At 37.6% G+C, this 17,340-nt stretch overlaps 1 protein-coding gene across 1 annotated transcript in view; it reads left to right on the plus strand.

Annotated features, from left to right (window-relative positions):
• The window catches only part of LOC136866781 (histone-lysine N-methyltransferase 2C-like), an 811,555-nt gene that overhangs the window by 696,344 nt on the left and 97,871 nt on the right, over nucleotides 1-17,340 (plus strand). Inside the window, 1 exon segment of the mRNA XM_067143888.2 lies at nucleotides 10,341-10,561. Coding sequence (XP_066999989.2) covers nucleotides 10,341-10,561 — 221 coding nt within the window.

Here is a 17,340-nt window from a genome sequence, read left to right on the forward strand (position 1 = left end):
CAAACATCAGATCTGTTGTGCTTCTTCCAGCCCTAAAGCCATGTTGTTCGTCTTCTAAGTATTCTCTAGTATATCCCTTACTCTGGCTTCAGTGATCTTCTCCATAATTTTAAGGCCATGTTATTAGAGGGTAATGCCTCTGTAATTTTCACTTTTCCTTCTACTCCCTTTCTTAAAGATCGGAACTATCACCCCTTTTGTCCAATCTTCAGGTATTTCGTTTTCCTTCCATATTGTTCTGAGAACTCTATGCAGCCACTTTATTCCTGGTGGACCAGCAGCTTTAATCATGTCAGCAGTAACTTCATCAGCTCCTGCTGACTTACCACTTCTCATCGTATGGAGAGTTTGCTCTACTTCTCTCCATGTAATTGGGACATCTTCCTGTATTGTTTTCTGTCCTACATCCTCAACAGAGATCTCATTAGGGCCATTTAGGAGCTTGTCAAAATACTGTCCCATTGTATCCGTGATATCTTTCATAGTGCGAAATATTCCCATCTGCTGTCTCCAGAGCTGTAATTGCTTCTTTATCTGATCTTTTACTTTTTACTATTCCATATATCATTTTCATATTCCCTTCACTGTCTTCTTTGAGTTTAGTTGTAAATTCTTTCCAACTTTTCTCTTTTTCTTCCCTTACAATTCTCTTGACTTCCGACTTCCTGTATCTATATTCTTTTGCCATCTCTTCCAATTTATTGTTGTCTCTTCAGTCACCGTTGATTGTTCTGTCAGAATTGCCACATCAAGAACTTTTTTGGCTTTATTCCTTTTCATTATGGCTTCTTTCACTTTATCATTTCACCAGCTCTTCTGCTTGTTCTTCCACATATTTTATCTGCACTACCAACCAGACTTACCTTAACCCATAGAGCAATACTGCTGTCTGTTTACGGCAGTGCTGCGCGTGGCCCACGGGAGTACTGTCCTCTATTTACATTCTCAAAGTTTTGCGCCTGAACAGTACCACTGTTTCTTCACGTTTCATGTTGAATGTTTGAAATTGTTTCGTGACATCGTACTGGCAGGTTTTTAGAACAAAGTTGGGGGATGTTTGACATGTTCAGTGAACATTATTCCATGTTTTGTCACATCTCGAATGTTCTGTGATGAAGTTCTGTCGAAGCATCTGTAGTTACGTAACCTAAATTCTTGCACGATTGTGTTAAAATTTACGACAACACCCGGGAACTGTTTTCTATTGTTGTTTGCGTTGAATGCATTGCATGACTATTCCTTGTCAATACACATTATTTTTATTTTTTGCCATCTCTGGTTTCCGTAGAAACAACCACTCTCATGATCGTAAACATATACATGTCATAATGGCTCAGCAAGATATAAGTAATATTTTGACTAACGAGGGGTCTAACGATGAAATTGATATTTATGAAGTGATAGTGATTGTATTGTGTCCGATGAGAATGAAATTGGTTATTTCTCGGAAGACGGCAACACGGAAATTGAGGATGAAGTGCAGCGCTCCGCTGTCGCAACGAAGGCTAAGCTGTCAGCTGTTCAAACCGAAGGAGGAAAGTGGAGTTCTGTAGGCAGATTTTTTTCCTATGCTTTCTGCTCATTTTGATCCATAAAATTCAGGGGTTAGTGATAATCTTCATTTGAATGATAATGACAATAATTCAAGACTTGAAGGCTCGATTTTCAAAGAAGTTGTTGATCGTAATAATATGAACTTCATAGTGTCAAATGAGTAAGTACTACTTATTCGTTACGGAAAATACAGACGTGAAGGAAAAGTCAAAGTTACATAAGTGGCAAGGCATAACCTAGAGACTCTTTATGTTTTGCTGGCAACTGTTTATTTTTTGTGTACTGGAAACGTTACGGAAGTTGACCACGATGAAAAACTCGACTGCCTGGGTCAGTACCATACCCTAAAGATATTTTGATGGATGAAACTGTTGTAAAATCAAGTCAATGTGGTGTAAATGGTGCAAACTTGATCACACTTGAGAGTAATTGTATTTTTGTCAATTTTACTATTCTTTCAATATTTTGAGAAAAATATTTTCTACACCACTGATTTCAATTAAATTGAAGGTATTAATTATGTACGTGTAAATTGTGTAAATTTATTAATAGAGAAAAGTTAGGATTAAAATAACTTAAAATTAAGTGTTCAATATTTTCAAGTAAAAACTTACTCCTGGTGGTCTGCGAGTGTCACCAAAAACTCACTAAGCAAAAGGTTAAAATCATTCCATTCTTCATTACCTTTCTTTGTGTCTGTTATCGGTATTTTAGCTCTGATTTCCTCTTGAAACTGCTGTTTGACTTCCAGATTTTTCAATGTCCAGTCTTTAATTCATGGTTTTTCCTTCTTGTTTACTTTAATAATAGGTTTGGTGACTCTTAGGTCCGGAAAGAAACATATTCCTCTTCTTTATCATATGTAATGAACATCGACCCTCTTTTACATTCTTTAAGACAAGGTCATTTGTTTTTTTTTTGTTTTTTTATCCACCCAACTTGTTTTTGTAATTCTTCTCCAAAACCACATTTCTGCAGGCTCAAGTTTTGTTTCTTCCTGTTTCCCTAATGTCCAGGCTTTACATCCATACAGTAGCACACTCCAAACAAAGGTCTTGAGAAGTGTTTTTCTGGTCTCCAAACTGAGATGGTTGTTTGCAATAAGTTTTTCTTATTTCAGATGACTATTCTTTTCTTGATTTCTGAAAAGGACCTGTTATCAGAGGTAATTATACACTACCCAAACAGGAGAATTCTCTGACCAGTTCTATCGGTGTATTATTTAATTTTAAGATTTTTCTACTTGTAGGCTTCTTTTTGTCTACTATCATGAATTTTGTTTTCTTTATATTTATTTTTAGTTTAAATATTTCTAAGGATTTGTTGAATGTTGTTAGCATCTTGTTCATTTTCAGACCAGGCTAATGCTGGGGCTGTACCTTAATTAAGGCCACGGCCGCTTCCTCCCACTCTTAGGCCTTTCCTATCTTATCATCGCCATAAGACCTATCTGTGTTGGTGCGACGTAAAAGAAATGTAAAAAAAAAAAATTACCACTACACTCTCTTCTGCATCATTTCTCACATTCAGGAGTTTATCGAAGTAATCTTCCCACATATTCTTAATCTCCTCTGGATCTTTTATGTCATTTCCACTCTTCTTCCTTCACTTTTTTGGTGTAGATTTTATCTTTTCTCTTAATTTTTTATCAATCCATACAACATCCTTTTTCCACCATTTACATCATTCTGTGAATTTTTCTATCAGTGTATCATTTAATTTTAAGATTTTTCTGCTGGTAGGCTTCTTTTTGTCGTCTTCTTCTTTTATGACCACAAAGGATCACTTTAGTCAGTCCGTCGTTCAGGTCTCTTTGAAGGGATTGTTCGGGCTTTGCGGTCCTCCCAGTACTTCTTCAGACGCTCCGATCTTCGTGCCCTTTCCTCAGTTGAAAATGTGCGTGTTGTTGGTTTATTTTGTGTAAGGGTAAAGCGGAGGTTTGTATTCTTGAGTTTTGTATTCAATTTTATCTTATTTGTGGTGTCTTCTGTTGTAAGGCCTATTTCCTTCAGATCCTCTCTTACTTCTCTGATCCATTTACATCCTGTTATGGTATTTTTTGAGACGAGATTGTGTTGTATTAGTTGTTTCAGAAGTCTCGAATACTGCATCCTCATGATATGTCCAAAGAATCCCAGTCTCCTCTTACGCATAGTATCTGTAATGGGTTCTAGCTCTTTGTACACGACTTTGTTAGGTATTAACCGCCACTGTCCCTCTTTCTGGTATTTTTTGTTGATGCAGGTTCTTCCAATCCTCCTTTCAATTTTCTGAAGTCTGTCAGTCTTTGATTGTTTATTCAGGTAAAAGAGTGTTTCTGCTGCATATGTAGCTTCCGGTTTTATGACTGTGTTGTAGTGTTTTATTTTTTATTTGTTGATAGACATTTCTTTTTGTAGATATCCCATGTTAATTTTTGTGCTTTAGCTAATCTATTTGTTCTTATTTGGATTGAGATTTTTTCATTTAGGTTATGTGTTATTACTTCTCCAGATATTTAAATTGAGTTACTATTTTGATTTTATTACCATTTATGGTGACTTCTTTTAGCTGTGTTGGTTTTTGGGGCATAATTTCTGTTTTTTCAAATGATATTTTGACAATTTTATTTGCAATGTTTTGAAGTTCTGATATCTGGGTTTTTGCTTCTTTTATGTCCACTGCTAGTAATGCTAAATCGTCAGCAAAACCCAGGCAATTTGTTTTGATTTTTCGGCCAATCTTTATTTTGGGGGGGCATTTCCTAAACCATTCCCTCATTACCATTTCTAGAGCACAGTTAAATAATAGTGGTGAGAGCCCATCTCCCTGCCGTAATCCAGTTTTAATTTCAAATGTCTCTGATGTTTCGCCCCTAAACTTCACTTTTGATTTGGTGTTGGTGAGAGTCAATTTTATCATGTTTATTAATTTGGGGTGTAGTCCAACGTGTCTTAAAATTTTAAACAGAGATTCTCTATGGATGCAATCATAAGCTTTCTTGAAATCTACAAATGTTATCACCATATCTCTGTTTCTTCTCCTGTTATAGTCCATTATCAACGTAAGACTCATGATCTGATCAGGACAGCTCCTCCAGGGTCTGAAACCTCCTTGATATTCTCCTAGTTCTTTCTCAAGTTGTAAACTTATCCTATTAACCCTTTCCAGCCCTTAGCACCCGAAAGCGCCCGACTGTTCATTTAGCCTTCCGGTCCTTAGCGCCCGAAAGCGCCCGGCTGCATTATCTGCATTCGTCTGCGATCTGTGCGATAGTTTTTTTATTTTTCTCATCAGTGAAGTGTTTATAAGGCATTCATGAACACGCAGTGCAATCTGCAAGTCTTAGGGAATAAAGGAAGAGAGATAATCTGTCTTGACGTTGCTTAGGCAATGGTCTTGAACTTCTGCGAGCGCGGGTCAGCTGTTTCGTCCGTAAACATGGCGGGATTGAATGTCACGTATATTGAAACTGAGCTGAATATGGGCGAAAAAAATGACACAGAATCCTTGAGTAGGGGTGCAGGTGAATTTTTATTGAGTGAATAATGTATCAGCGAAGATAATTTTAGTGATAACAGTGATATGAATGAAAACGAATGTCGATAAATCGGACCTGATGGCGATGCCACGGCAATTCCGGTAACACAAATATTACGTCTCGTTACTCCGAATGATTAAATGGATGATGTTGAACCTGCGCATAATTCGGAAAGAGTATTAGGGGAAAGAGATTGTTTTTACGTATGTTAGGAGGAGAAAAACTATTCAGTGACATAGCCTGTTGCTCATATAATAATGCAGCCTTCAAACAGTCGCATTCTGGTAAGATAAAAGCAGATTACGAAGACCCTTGCCCAGATGAAATAAAATCTTATATACATGGGCATCATTCCACTTCCAAAATCACGTGATTTGAGGGATTCATACAACATGGGAATGTGATAAATGCAGACTGTCTCTGTGTCGAGTATCACGAGGAGGGGGGCGGGGGGGAGGGGGGGGTGTAAAACACATTATGACTCAATAAACAGAGAAATGGATGTGATGGTATATTTTCTGATGTTATTGAAAATTTGAATTCATTGTGATCAATAGTTTTCACTGTATTTAACTTTTTTCTGAAACAATAGGTCTGTTTCAGTTTTTGCTAAATAATAGGTTGAAACCTGGGGATAAGCGGAGTGAAAATGCGGGCGGGAAAGGGTTAAGGATGATTATTGAAAATATTTTGTATGTTATGTCTAGGAGCGAGATTCCCCTGTAGTTATTAGGGTCTCCTTTTTTGTGTAGTGGATGAATGAGGGCTGTTGTCCAGTGTTCTGGTAATTCTTCTTTAACCCAGATAGAGACAAGTTGCTGATGGAGGGCAACTTTTGCTGATGTCCCTGCATATTTCCAGATTTCTGCAAAGGTCTGATCTTCTCCTGGCGCTTTGTAGTTTTTTAATTTATTCAGAGCTTGGTAGACTTCCTTTATTGTGGGGGGATTGATGTTCTCTGGTGATGTTTTTATCGGGGTGTTGGTGTCCAAATGAAAGCTTGTTGAAATGTTTTCTTTTTGTCTACTATCATGAATTTTGTTTTCTTGCTAAGATAGCAATATCAACTGCAAAGCAGATATTATGCACCTTAATACCATTAAAATTCAGCCCTTTTAGTATGCTCTTTCATTTGTCTAACTGCATTTTCTATGAGCAGGTTAAAGAGATATGGTGACAGTGGGCATTCTTGTCGTTCTCCTCTTCTAATTTTTGCTTCTCTTGAGTGCCATTAATATTAACTTCCGTGGTTTGAGCTTTATATAGATTCAGAATAAGGCGCCTGTCTTTCCAGTCAAGTCCCATATTCCCCATTACCACTTATGATGATACTTTTGTGCTAACTAGCAAGATATCAGCTCGCGAGTTCCTGAGAATATTTGCTGTTAGATTCAAGCAAAACATTGGAAAAATATTGATTTAACTTCATAAAATGGGATAGAACTGAGAGGATCAGCCTGTCATGGAATTCTTTTGCACAAGACTGGATTGAGGAAGAGCTGGACTAGAAGTTGAGAAGGAATGGGAATCTGTGGAAAATATGTATGAGGATGGCTAGGGCGTTGAAAAGAATGGATGAAGCAAGTTTGTAAACAATTTATATATATATTTGAAGCAATCTGTTTTCAGTTTTGACTCAGTTAATTTATAACTGTTTAATGACTGTTAATTTATAACTGTCTGCTGAAACTAATTTTCAATAAATAAATTTATAAACTACAGGTATCTGAAAAAGAAACAACATAATTCATTAGAATGACATGTTTGTTGCTAGAGTGGAGAGCAGTGAAGACTTCATTAAGATAAGTTCCAAAATTCAAAAATTCTAAATATATTTGAGTGTGATTTCATCAGATCTGATGATGATCTTAAACGAACAAAACATATCATTCTAATTTAATAAAGTTGTTTCTTTTTCAGGTGTAAGTCTGTTACCAAATGTTTCTTTCTCAGATAATTTATAAATTTATTTATTCAAAATTATTTTCAACAGAATGAAGAACCTGTTATAAAAAGAATGCAAATTATCTTGTGATGTTGTTGAAACCTCTCTCTCTCATTTTCTTAGGAAGTCTTTACATATATATGTTTTTAACAGTTAATTTACCACATTCTCCTGCAGATTTGTAAAGTTACTCCATGATACATACTAATGTTACGAAGAGAGAAAGTTTGGTTCTTTGTGATGGGCTCACTTGTGAAAGTTAATTTTTAATATTTTGAACAAATAAAGCATTTTCTCAGGAACTCTCTCTGTAGATATTTGTTTTATGCTTAATTTATAACATTCTCCTGATGCTGCGGCTGTAGATTTGTAATGTTAGCCCATGCCTTTGGCAGAACCTTTATGAACCAGAAATCTGTCCATTGGAAAAATTTCCCTGTCCATGAATTATGGTTTATTATTCTTGTAAGTTTACCTGTATTTGACATAATCTGTTTGACACAGAAACGGAATGAAAGTTTGTGAATATAACGGACAAAATAATGAAAATTTCCTTTCTAACCCTTATCAGTACATGTGTACTCCAAATGGGAAGGGCGAAGCATGTTTGAATATTTGTGTGTGTGTGTGTGTTTCGGGATGAAATTCCTAAAATTGATAATTTGTCTGATATTGATGATCAAATTATTGGTTCTAACTTGCTTACTGCTTATGCATCACAGGACGCAGTGACTGGCTGCTAACAAATTATGTTGGTGTTCTAAAAGGAAGGCTAAATTATGGAGGGGGCACATACTCGGTGTTGTAATAAATATTAAATCTGAAGAAAGTTCATTAAAATTAAATTTGTTTGGTAATGCAACGCTATACTTTAAAGTATAGTTAAAGTATAGTTGGCAACAACAACAACAAGAACGACAAAGGCCCTTTTCAGGGCCACGATGTCTTAAAAGCTACTGAAGCACTTTCTTTCTTATGCATTTGCCTGTACACACACCTTCACCTTGCCTGATTGCTACAACAAACTCTGGAACAAAGTAAAGATGGTGATGTCAGTGCAGAAGATTACATGGACATTGATCAAGAATTGGAGACAGTGGTGGCGTTAAAAAACACCAAAGAGTTTGTCACCCAGTGAAGGAACAGAAATTGATGGCTATGAAGACATGAACAAAGATGATGAAGAAGATGGTTCATGTAACGTAAGTCCTACCGACATGCCCTGTCAGCCGTAAAGAACATTCAGTCAATTTCACTGATAAAAAATGACGCGGAATTGTTTGACATTATTTGCCGTACCCATATTTTGATGGAGAACCGTTCTACCCAAGATAGTTGTGTCCAGCGTACAATTTTGTATTACTAGAAGTAGTAAATGACAGTGTACCATATTACTATTAGTGTTATTTCTATAAAACATGCAATATGTATTAAATAAATATATGTACTGTACTACTGTGCTCTATGATTAGGTTCTAAGCAAGAACAGATTTGTGTTAGAGCTGATGAACTAGTATATATATAAGTGTGTGATTAAGAGTCATTATTGTATCTCTTATTGCACAAAATCATATAAATATGCTGATGGATTGTCTAATGGAGGTACGCACTTTTGATTTTTATGTTATGAACCTTTATGAACCAGAATTCTGTATATAGTGGAACAAATTTCTGGTCCCTTGGGTTTCCGCTGAGGACAGGTTTTACTGTACTAGTATTATAAAGAGGGAAAGTTTATATGTAGAGGGTAATCTTGGAAGCCAGTCAACCAATTCCAGTAATTCTTTTACCATTGGAAAGCTTATTTCTTCCACATTATCATAGCTGTTCTGGGTGCAGGCAGTTCTGAAAAAGGTTGAGCAGGTAGGAAAAATTGCTCTTCCAGAACTTTTAAAAGTGAGTACATTGCCTGAACTGTTAGTCCTATTAAAAATGGAACTCACTAAGTGTACTTAGAATTCAATTTTGTACAAAAATATAAGTGAATATGCTGCCAGAACTGTTGGTCCTATTAAAAGTGGAGCATTCCAAGTGTAGGATTAAATTTAGTAAAAAAAATGTGCATATACATTTTAGTTCTTACTCTTGCAGTTTTCCAAGAAAAGAATACTTCTTTGTATTTTGATGCATGCTTTATCCAATATAAACCAAAATAACAGGTAAACTGTAAGTCTTATAAAAATAGAACATGCATGTAGAATGTAGAATCAAATATCAAAATGTTCACATGCTGTTTCTTTCTGAATCTAATGGTTTGCCAGAAAATCACTCTTTTATGTGTTAAGGGAGCATTTTGAGCATGCAGTCCAGGGTGCTTGCATGTCAAATGTGGTACAGCTGGGTGATTTAAAGTGAAAATGATTATTTGTATCCATTAGTGGTGCAAGTCCAGCAATCATTATATATCATTTTGCATTGTGAGAGAAAGTTTGCTAAGGCAAGAGCTGGGGGCAACAATAAAGAATATGGACCGTGCCAAAGAAACTGTATATTTAGGACCCTAAAAGAGAATACACTGCCTGATCTCTTAGAAGAACTTGTTCTGAAACAAGTTATTTTCCCCTGACTGCGACTTGGATACGCTCATTTAAGTAGAAACCAAGGAGAGAGATGAAATTTGACAGAGAGAATGATCACAAGTAAATTACTATTGGAGTGTTCACTACTGTTACCAACAGTTTTCATTCAAGACCAATTTGTCTGACTTTAATGCAGTCGGAGCTGCAAAAACTGTTAATGCTGCATAAAATCATACAAGCCGGGCTGAGTGGCTCAGACGGTTGAGGCGCTGGCCTTCTGACCCCTACTTGGCAGGTTCGATCCTGGCTCAGTCCGGTGGTATTTGAAGGTGCTCAAATACGTCAGCCTCATGTCGGTAGATTTACTGGCACGTAAAAGAACTCCTGCGGGACTAAGCCCTGGCACCTTGGCGTCTCCGAAAACCGTAAAAGAGAAGTTAGTGGGACGTAAAGCAAGTAACATTATTATTAAAATCATACAAGTTTTAAAGAATGATTTTAAGAATAATATCTTTGAATACATAATTGTACTAACTCTGGTAAGAAAGTATGGATATCTATAACAAGGCACTGGTGGTCATTGAGAAAGAATCAAGACTTTTCTTCATCTAGAATGTTTGAGAAAATGGGTAGACAAGTATAAAAGTAGTATCTACCAGCACTGGAATTCCCCACATTCTTGCTACCTAAGGCCAGATTTATAACTGTTCTGCTAGGAGAAATATAACACAGTGGATCAGTGTTTATATGACGTGTTATAATACAGAAATATATAATTCAAACATGTTTCTCTTGTTCACAGCTCCTATTGACATCCAGAGTATCTTGAATGGTGCTGCAAAGTTTTGTCGTCACTGTGATGTCGTGATTCTAAGCAATCTGATTCGTAAGAAAGCAAGTGAATTGCCTTTCTTAGCAAAGGAGGATTTAGTTGAAAATGGTGATGATCTCTATTTTTGTAGTTCTTCCTGTTACATGCAGTTTGCACTTATGCATCGGTCTCCAAATATCTCTGAAGATAAAGTAAGTACTCATAAATTTGTCATACTGCATGCATTATACCTTTATATTTTCAGTTATATTTATCCCAGTGGCTGGTTTAATAATATATTCAGGTTGATGATGTTGTAATGTGATAATTTTCGTACCATACTGTATATTTTTCTACTCTGGCTTTTCTATTCACGACTTACTGTACTTATGTTACTCGATCTGAGGATCAAATTACAAAGTACACTACGTTATGTTAACCCTAGAATTGCAGACCATCTCCCAGGGAACTTTTTGCAGCATAGTTGCATGCTTATATTGGTGATCTATACAGCGTATAAATCTGATGTCTCCTTATCACTTCCAACATGATATGTAATGCTGGTATCTGTATAAAATTAGTTAAAAACATCATCAGGACTGTACAGTCAATACTTACTCTCAAATTCAACTACTGCCTGACCAATAGAGTATTCCCTGATATTTGTAAAGACTAATTAGTCATATCCCGAAAAACACTTTGTTGTATTCTCTCTCAGATTACTGCCCAGTGTCCATTCTCCCACCCCTCTCAAAAGCACTCGAGCATCTGATTCATGCACAAGTCACTGAATACGCGACCCAGAATTCCCTTCCTTGACTCTTTTCAATCCGGCTTTAAAATAAGAAGACATAGTATCATGACAGCGGTACTGCAAGTAACAGACAATATCAGAAATGCAATCTTCTCTGTACTCATTTCAGTTTATGGATGTTCTTCCAATGATTAAACAGGCTGATTTTAGCATGAAACCAGTGTCCACATACGTTGCACTGAATCGATGGTGAAGACCTTTGTTGAATTTGATGGAGCTTTTGAGTATGTCGTTTAGCCTCTTCATCTGTGTGGCATTCTTCATCAATTGTTTTTTTTTTTTTTTTTTTTTTTTTTTTTTTTTTGCTAGGGGCTTTACGTCGCACCGACACAGATAGGTCTTATGGCGACGATGGGATAGGAAAGGCCTAGGAGTTGGAAGGAAGCGGCCATGGCCTTAATTAAGGTACAGCCCCAGCATTTGCCTGGTGTGAAAATGGGAAACCACGGAAAACCATTTTCAGGGCTGCCGATAGTGGGATTCGAACCTACTATCTCCCGGATGCAAGCTCACAGCCGCGCGCCTCTACACGCACGGCCAACTCGCCCGGTCCATCAATTGTACTAATGGCAGTAGAGATAGTGTAGCACCAAAGTGAGTGTTTTTCAACAAATGCATCCCAGGATTGCAAGTCGATACCTGTCAGCTTCGTGATATTACGTTAAGTGGATCTTTGTAGCGTTTCAGAAGGGCTCCTTGAGACCTAAAGCTGGAGCAGTTTGCTGTAAAGGATTAAACCTGGTATCATCCATGCAGTGTACATGTTCTGTTCATCTAAGCTGATGACTACTGATGGTGGATTCTGTGCTGTTGATGCGCACTTTTCTCAATAACTGTCTAGCTTGGTAACGTGGTACTCCTATATGATGTTCAGGATGGATATAAGTGTTTGGTGGAGGAAATTCATATTCTCTCTCCTCTTGTACAGAGGCCAAAGTGATCATACACATTCTTGAAGCAGTTGACTGACTTATTTTTGCAGTTCCATGGGGGTAAAAGTGGGTGATGTGCAACATTATATTGCATTTCACTGTAGTAACCCAAGTCAGCCTTTGGGAGCAAAGTCTTGTTAGATTTAACAGTCCTCTGTCAGAATGATACCCATCATTTATACCTGGGTTGTATGTTTCATGTAGCATAGCAGCCAGATGTAGAGCAACTATACACTTCTGTTTTAGTCCATGAATGATTTGAAAAGCCTCTAAGATATTATTTTTATGAAGAACCTGCCCAGGCATGCCATTATGGAGAACCTGAATGAGATCAACAAAGTACTGGAGGACAGGCAAAGTGTTTCAGCCCTGCCTACATGGCTGGTTTTGGGACTGAATCAAATGCCTTTTCCTGTTTTTAAAGCATAAGAGGGCATCTGTTGCTCTCTACACTTTTCTTGGAGCTATCTTGTACAGGTCATGTCAGTTGTGCCCCTGGAGGTTCGAAAACCACACTCAGACTTGGGGAGGATCATCTCAGAGATAATGTGGAGATGATTAAGCAAAATTCTTGCAAGAACTTTACAGCACTGATATGCCACAACAGTTACCGCCCACACCACAATCACCTTTCTTGAATATAGTAAGAATAGTGACAGTTGTAAGGTCAGTGGGTACAGCTCGGGTTCACCAAAGTAAGAGAATGAGTCTGAAGAGCCTTGTTTTAGGGGGTAAACCTCCACTTCAAATTAACTTTAGAAGGATGTTGTCTAGTTCAGGTACCTTTCTAGGTTTCATCTGATTGAGAGCTTTGTTGAATTTTTGGTATGTTGGTAGGACAACCATACATGGCTGTTGAGGCTGCTGTGGCACATCACAAAGTAAGTCATATCGAGCAAGTGGCCATGCAGTTAGGGTCGCACAGTTGTGAGCTTGCGTTCAGGATATAGTGGGTTCAAACGCCACAGTCGGCAGCCCTGAAGATGGTTTTCCATGATTTCCCATTTTCACACCAGGCAAATGCCAGGGCTGTACTTAATTAATGCCACGGCTGCTTCCTTCCCACTTCTAGCCCTTTCCTATCCCATCGTCGCCATAAGACCTATCTGTGCCAGTGCAATGTAAGCAAATAATCATAAATAACAAAAGAATTAAGTGTTCAGCAGTGGTGACATTACTGTTTAATTGTTCTCACTGAGATTTCATGGCTGTCAGTAAGGATGGTTGAATTATCAGCAGTTTTCAGTGTTCCTGTTGAATGAATTGGACTGTACAGCTCTTATACCATCATTGAAGTTCCTCAGGTCTCTAGCATCAGAGAACATCTGCAGTTCCGGAGTTTTCTTTTGGCACCAGTCATCCTTGATTCACAAAACCAGTGACCGTAGCTGACTAACTATTGTTTTAGTAAAACAGCCCATTCTTGTTCTACATTCTTTGTGTTCACTGGATTATTTGCCAGCCAGTCAGATTCTGCAAATGCACAGCAATGGATTTAACTTGAACTTTAAAAGTATCAAACCTCTGTCAGCAGATGAGGAGTTTGTGATCTATCTAACAGTCATCAATATTTCTAGCAGTACTGGTGTTGAGGACATATTTCTTGTCAAGTTACCGAGTGAGACTTATTCAAGGATGTGTCCATGCTTTGGGCCTAGGTGCATCCATGTAGTTTTGAAGCGAGTAGGTTGCCAGAACTGAGTGTTGGCGATGAAGATTTGATGTGGGTTTTTTGCTTTTTGTTATCTTCAGTTTCGACTCGGTTAATTTATAGCTGTTAGTCTCTTCAGTCTGCCAAAACTAACTTAGAGTAAAATAAATTTATAAACTACCTGCAAGAAAAAGTACAGTGAACAGTTATTTTTAAAAAAGAAAAGAAAATATATTTGATGTTCTGCACATAGACTGAAGAGTAGTTTGTTGACATTTCAGTTGCCATGTCCTTGCTTACCAGTAACATTTTCCCATAGTCAATGATCTCTTCTCTAGCCCTGAAGTCACCAAGCAGTAAAAGCTTGTCTGTATTCGGGTTACCTTGGTAAAAAAAAAGTGTCAACTCGTGTCCTCATCCCGAGGTGGTGCAGCGCTTTTGAGGCACGACCCCAATGGAGGTGAGCTGCGTGTACCATTTGTACCGCAAACCAGCTATCCTGCCATTCTTAAATTTCTGGCAGTGCCGGGAATCAAACCCGGGCCCCCAAGGACAGCAGGTAATAACACTAACCATTATGCTGCGGAGACGGGCGGTACCTTGGTGATGGTTGCAGTTAGTTGGTTATAGAACTGGTTCTTTACGTCATCTTCAGTATCTGAGGTTGGAGCATAGGGAGATATGAGATTTATAAAGCTACCTTCTGAGAGTGAACTACAGAGAACTATGTTAGCATGGTGTCAATGGAAGCAAGTAGATGATCATTTGGGGCCGGATGTTGATGACATCATATTTTATTGAGTGGTCAGGTACAGTGCTCCAATATATACAAGCTCAGTTCATGGCACCTCGATTACAAATACATCCTTTCTATTTTGCTTTTTATATATATATATAAATTAAGAGTATTTTCTTTGATTTTGGAGAATTGTTTGGTCATATTTTAGAGCATTTTGTCTCTTTGGGTCATTTTGTCCCATTTGTCATTACCATATTATTGTATGAAATTACGTCTGAAAGTCTGAACTAGTAGTTATACAAATATTGAAATAAAACATTTCATTATATTATTATTTTGTTGTCTCAGTAACTGTCGGTGGAAGTGTATATGTGTTTCTAACATGGGACTTATTAAACTTAAGATTATTTGTTTATTGCAAAAAAAATAGTTATGTCACACCTAACGTAAGCTTTAACAAGTGGACTTAAAAATCGACAAATTCTAGTTGTTGAGACTAAGTAAATTACAGTTTTATTCTGTTTTAAAGTGTTTGTTTTAAGCATAGGCCTACTATATAAATTGTTAATTTTAGTCGTAATGGCGGAGGATGACTCTTAAAGGGTCGAAATCGGTCCCATGACGTATTTAGTATAAATATAACTTACATTAAATATTAATTTATATTTAATAAGTAGATCTTCCTTCAAATTCTTATAATTGTGAATGTTTGTCAATACGGATCGTAATGAAATTCTTATGATACAGTTGATTGTATCATAAAATCCATCAAAGAACATTGCAAAGAGCCTAACACACTAATATTTGCAGATGATGTTTTGATCTTGGGAGAAATATAAATATATATATATATAGGATGTTTCAAAAAGAATATACATATTACAAGATATTACTTTGTCCAAACTATCGATCGCTGCTCCTCGACTTGGCTATTGGAGGAACAAGTACATAATCTAGTCTATATTAATAGCCGCTAGATGTCAGTTGTCTTCTGTTTTGCTCGGTAACCGTCGTATGTTTAAAATGGCTACTCCGCAGCAGAAATCATTTTGTGTTCTCGAGTTTGCGAAGTGCAATTCCGTGATTCCAGATGTTTCAGGTTGAGGTACCAAATTGATCCTCCAAATGGGTGAAATATTCCTGGCCGCCCTCGTGTTCCTGAAGAAAATGTTGCACGAATTGAAACTGCTTTCCAACGTAGTCCTTCAAAATCAACTCGTCATGCCAGTCGGGAGTTAACAACTGCCTACAACAACAATTTGGCGTGTTTTGAGATGTCGGTTGGTTATGAAGCCGTCATCATCATCATTATTTCCCAACTCCAGTTTCCCGGGTGTGGTGTACAAGCGCTCGCCATCTCCTGTCTTCATATATCTTCTGATCCAGTACATCCTCCCATTTGTATCCTCTCTCCTCCACATCTGATCTTACAGTCTCTATCCAGCATTTTCTTCGTCTACCTTGTGGTCTTCTACCTATGAGATTAAGGTCGAAATATTTTCTGGCAGGTCTTTCCCTGTTCATTCTCATTATGCGCCCATACCACTGAAGTCTGTGTTTCTTTATGACACTGATAATAGGAACCTCAATACCAGCTACTTTCCTATTCACTTCATCTCTGATCTTGTCCTTTCTGGTTGTTTGGTTCATGGTTCTAATGAATCTCATTTCAGTTGCTTGGATTCTACTGAAGTCTTTGTTTAGTAGGATACTTATCTCTAAACCGTAAGTGAGGATTGGTACGAAGTAAGTGTGGTACATGATTGTTTTCGCTTTCTGTGGTATTTTGCAGTCCCAGAGAAGAATTCTGACTTGACTGTAGAAATTTGATGCTTTCTGTGTCCTGCTGAGTATTTCCTGCCTAACAGTGTTGTCTTTCGAGATTGTGCTTCCGAGGTACTTGAAGTGGGAAGCTGATTCGATTTTTGCTCCTTCCAGAAATATATTTGAGCTTGTTCCTTCCCTCTTGATGGTCATTTCCACTGTCTTTGTTTTGCTCATCTTCTGTCCAAAATTTTTGAATGTGTTGTTCCATTCATTAAGTTTCTTCTGAACTTCAGCTTCTGTCTCTCCCCATAAAAGCACAGCATCAGCAAAATACCAGGGCGTTTGGTTCACTGTCCATTTTCTTGATAGATTTTATGTTCTTGTCCGTTACTATTATGAACAGGAGTGGTGACCGGGCACTTCCTTGTAGGACACCTCTCTTTGTTTCAAACCATTTTGATCGTCCGTTGCCTATCTGGACACAGCTGTAGCACTTCTGGTATAGCATCTTGACTTTGTCAATTAAGTACTTTGGCACCTTTAGATTTTCCAGACATTCCCATATCTTGTTTCGAGGAACACTTATCATATGCTTTTTCAATGTCCACAAATGCAATCAAAAGATTTCTTCCGTATTCCCAGTACTTTTCTGTCAGCAAAGATAAGATCCACAGTACTTCGACCTTTCCTGAACCCGTGTTGTTCTTCCTCAAGCAAAGGTTCCACTATCTTCCTAAGTCTTGTTTCTATGATCTTTTCCAGCAGTTTCAGTGAGTGTGACAACAGCATGATGTTCTGTAATTTTCACATTTCTGTTGGTTGCCCTTTTTGAACAGTGGGATGATGACTCCTTTACTCCAATCTTCTGGAATGTTTTTACTTTCCCAAATCACTGATAACACTCTATATAGCCAATTCAAGCCTGGTATTCCTGCTGCCTTTATCATGTCTGAGCTGAGATCATTAAAGCCTGGGGACTTCCCATTTCAAATGTTCTTTAGTGCTGTTTCTACCTCAAGCCATGTTAATGGGTACAAGTTACAACTGTTACAAGCTCTGCGTCCTGATGACAAACACAAACGTGTGGC

This window comes from Anabrus simplex, chromosome 3, assembly GCF_040414725.1.
Source record: "Anabrus simplex isolate iqAnaSimp1 chromosome 3, ASM4041472v1, whole genome shotgun sequence".
Lineage (NCBI taxonomy): Eukaryota > Metazoa > Arthropoda > Insecta > Orthoptera > Tettigoniidae > Anabrus > Anabrus simplex.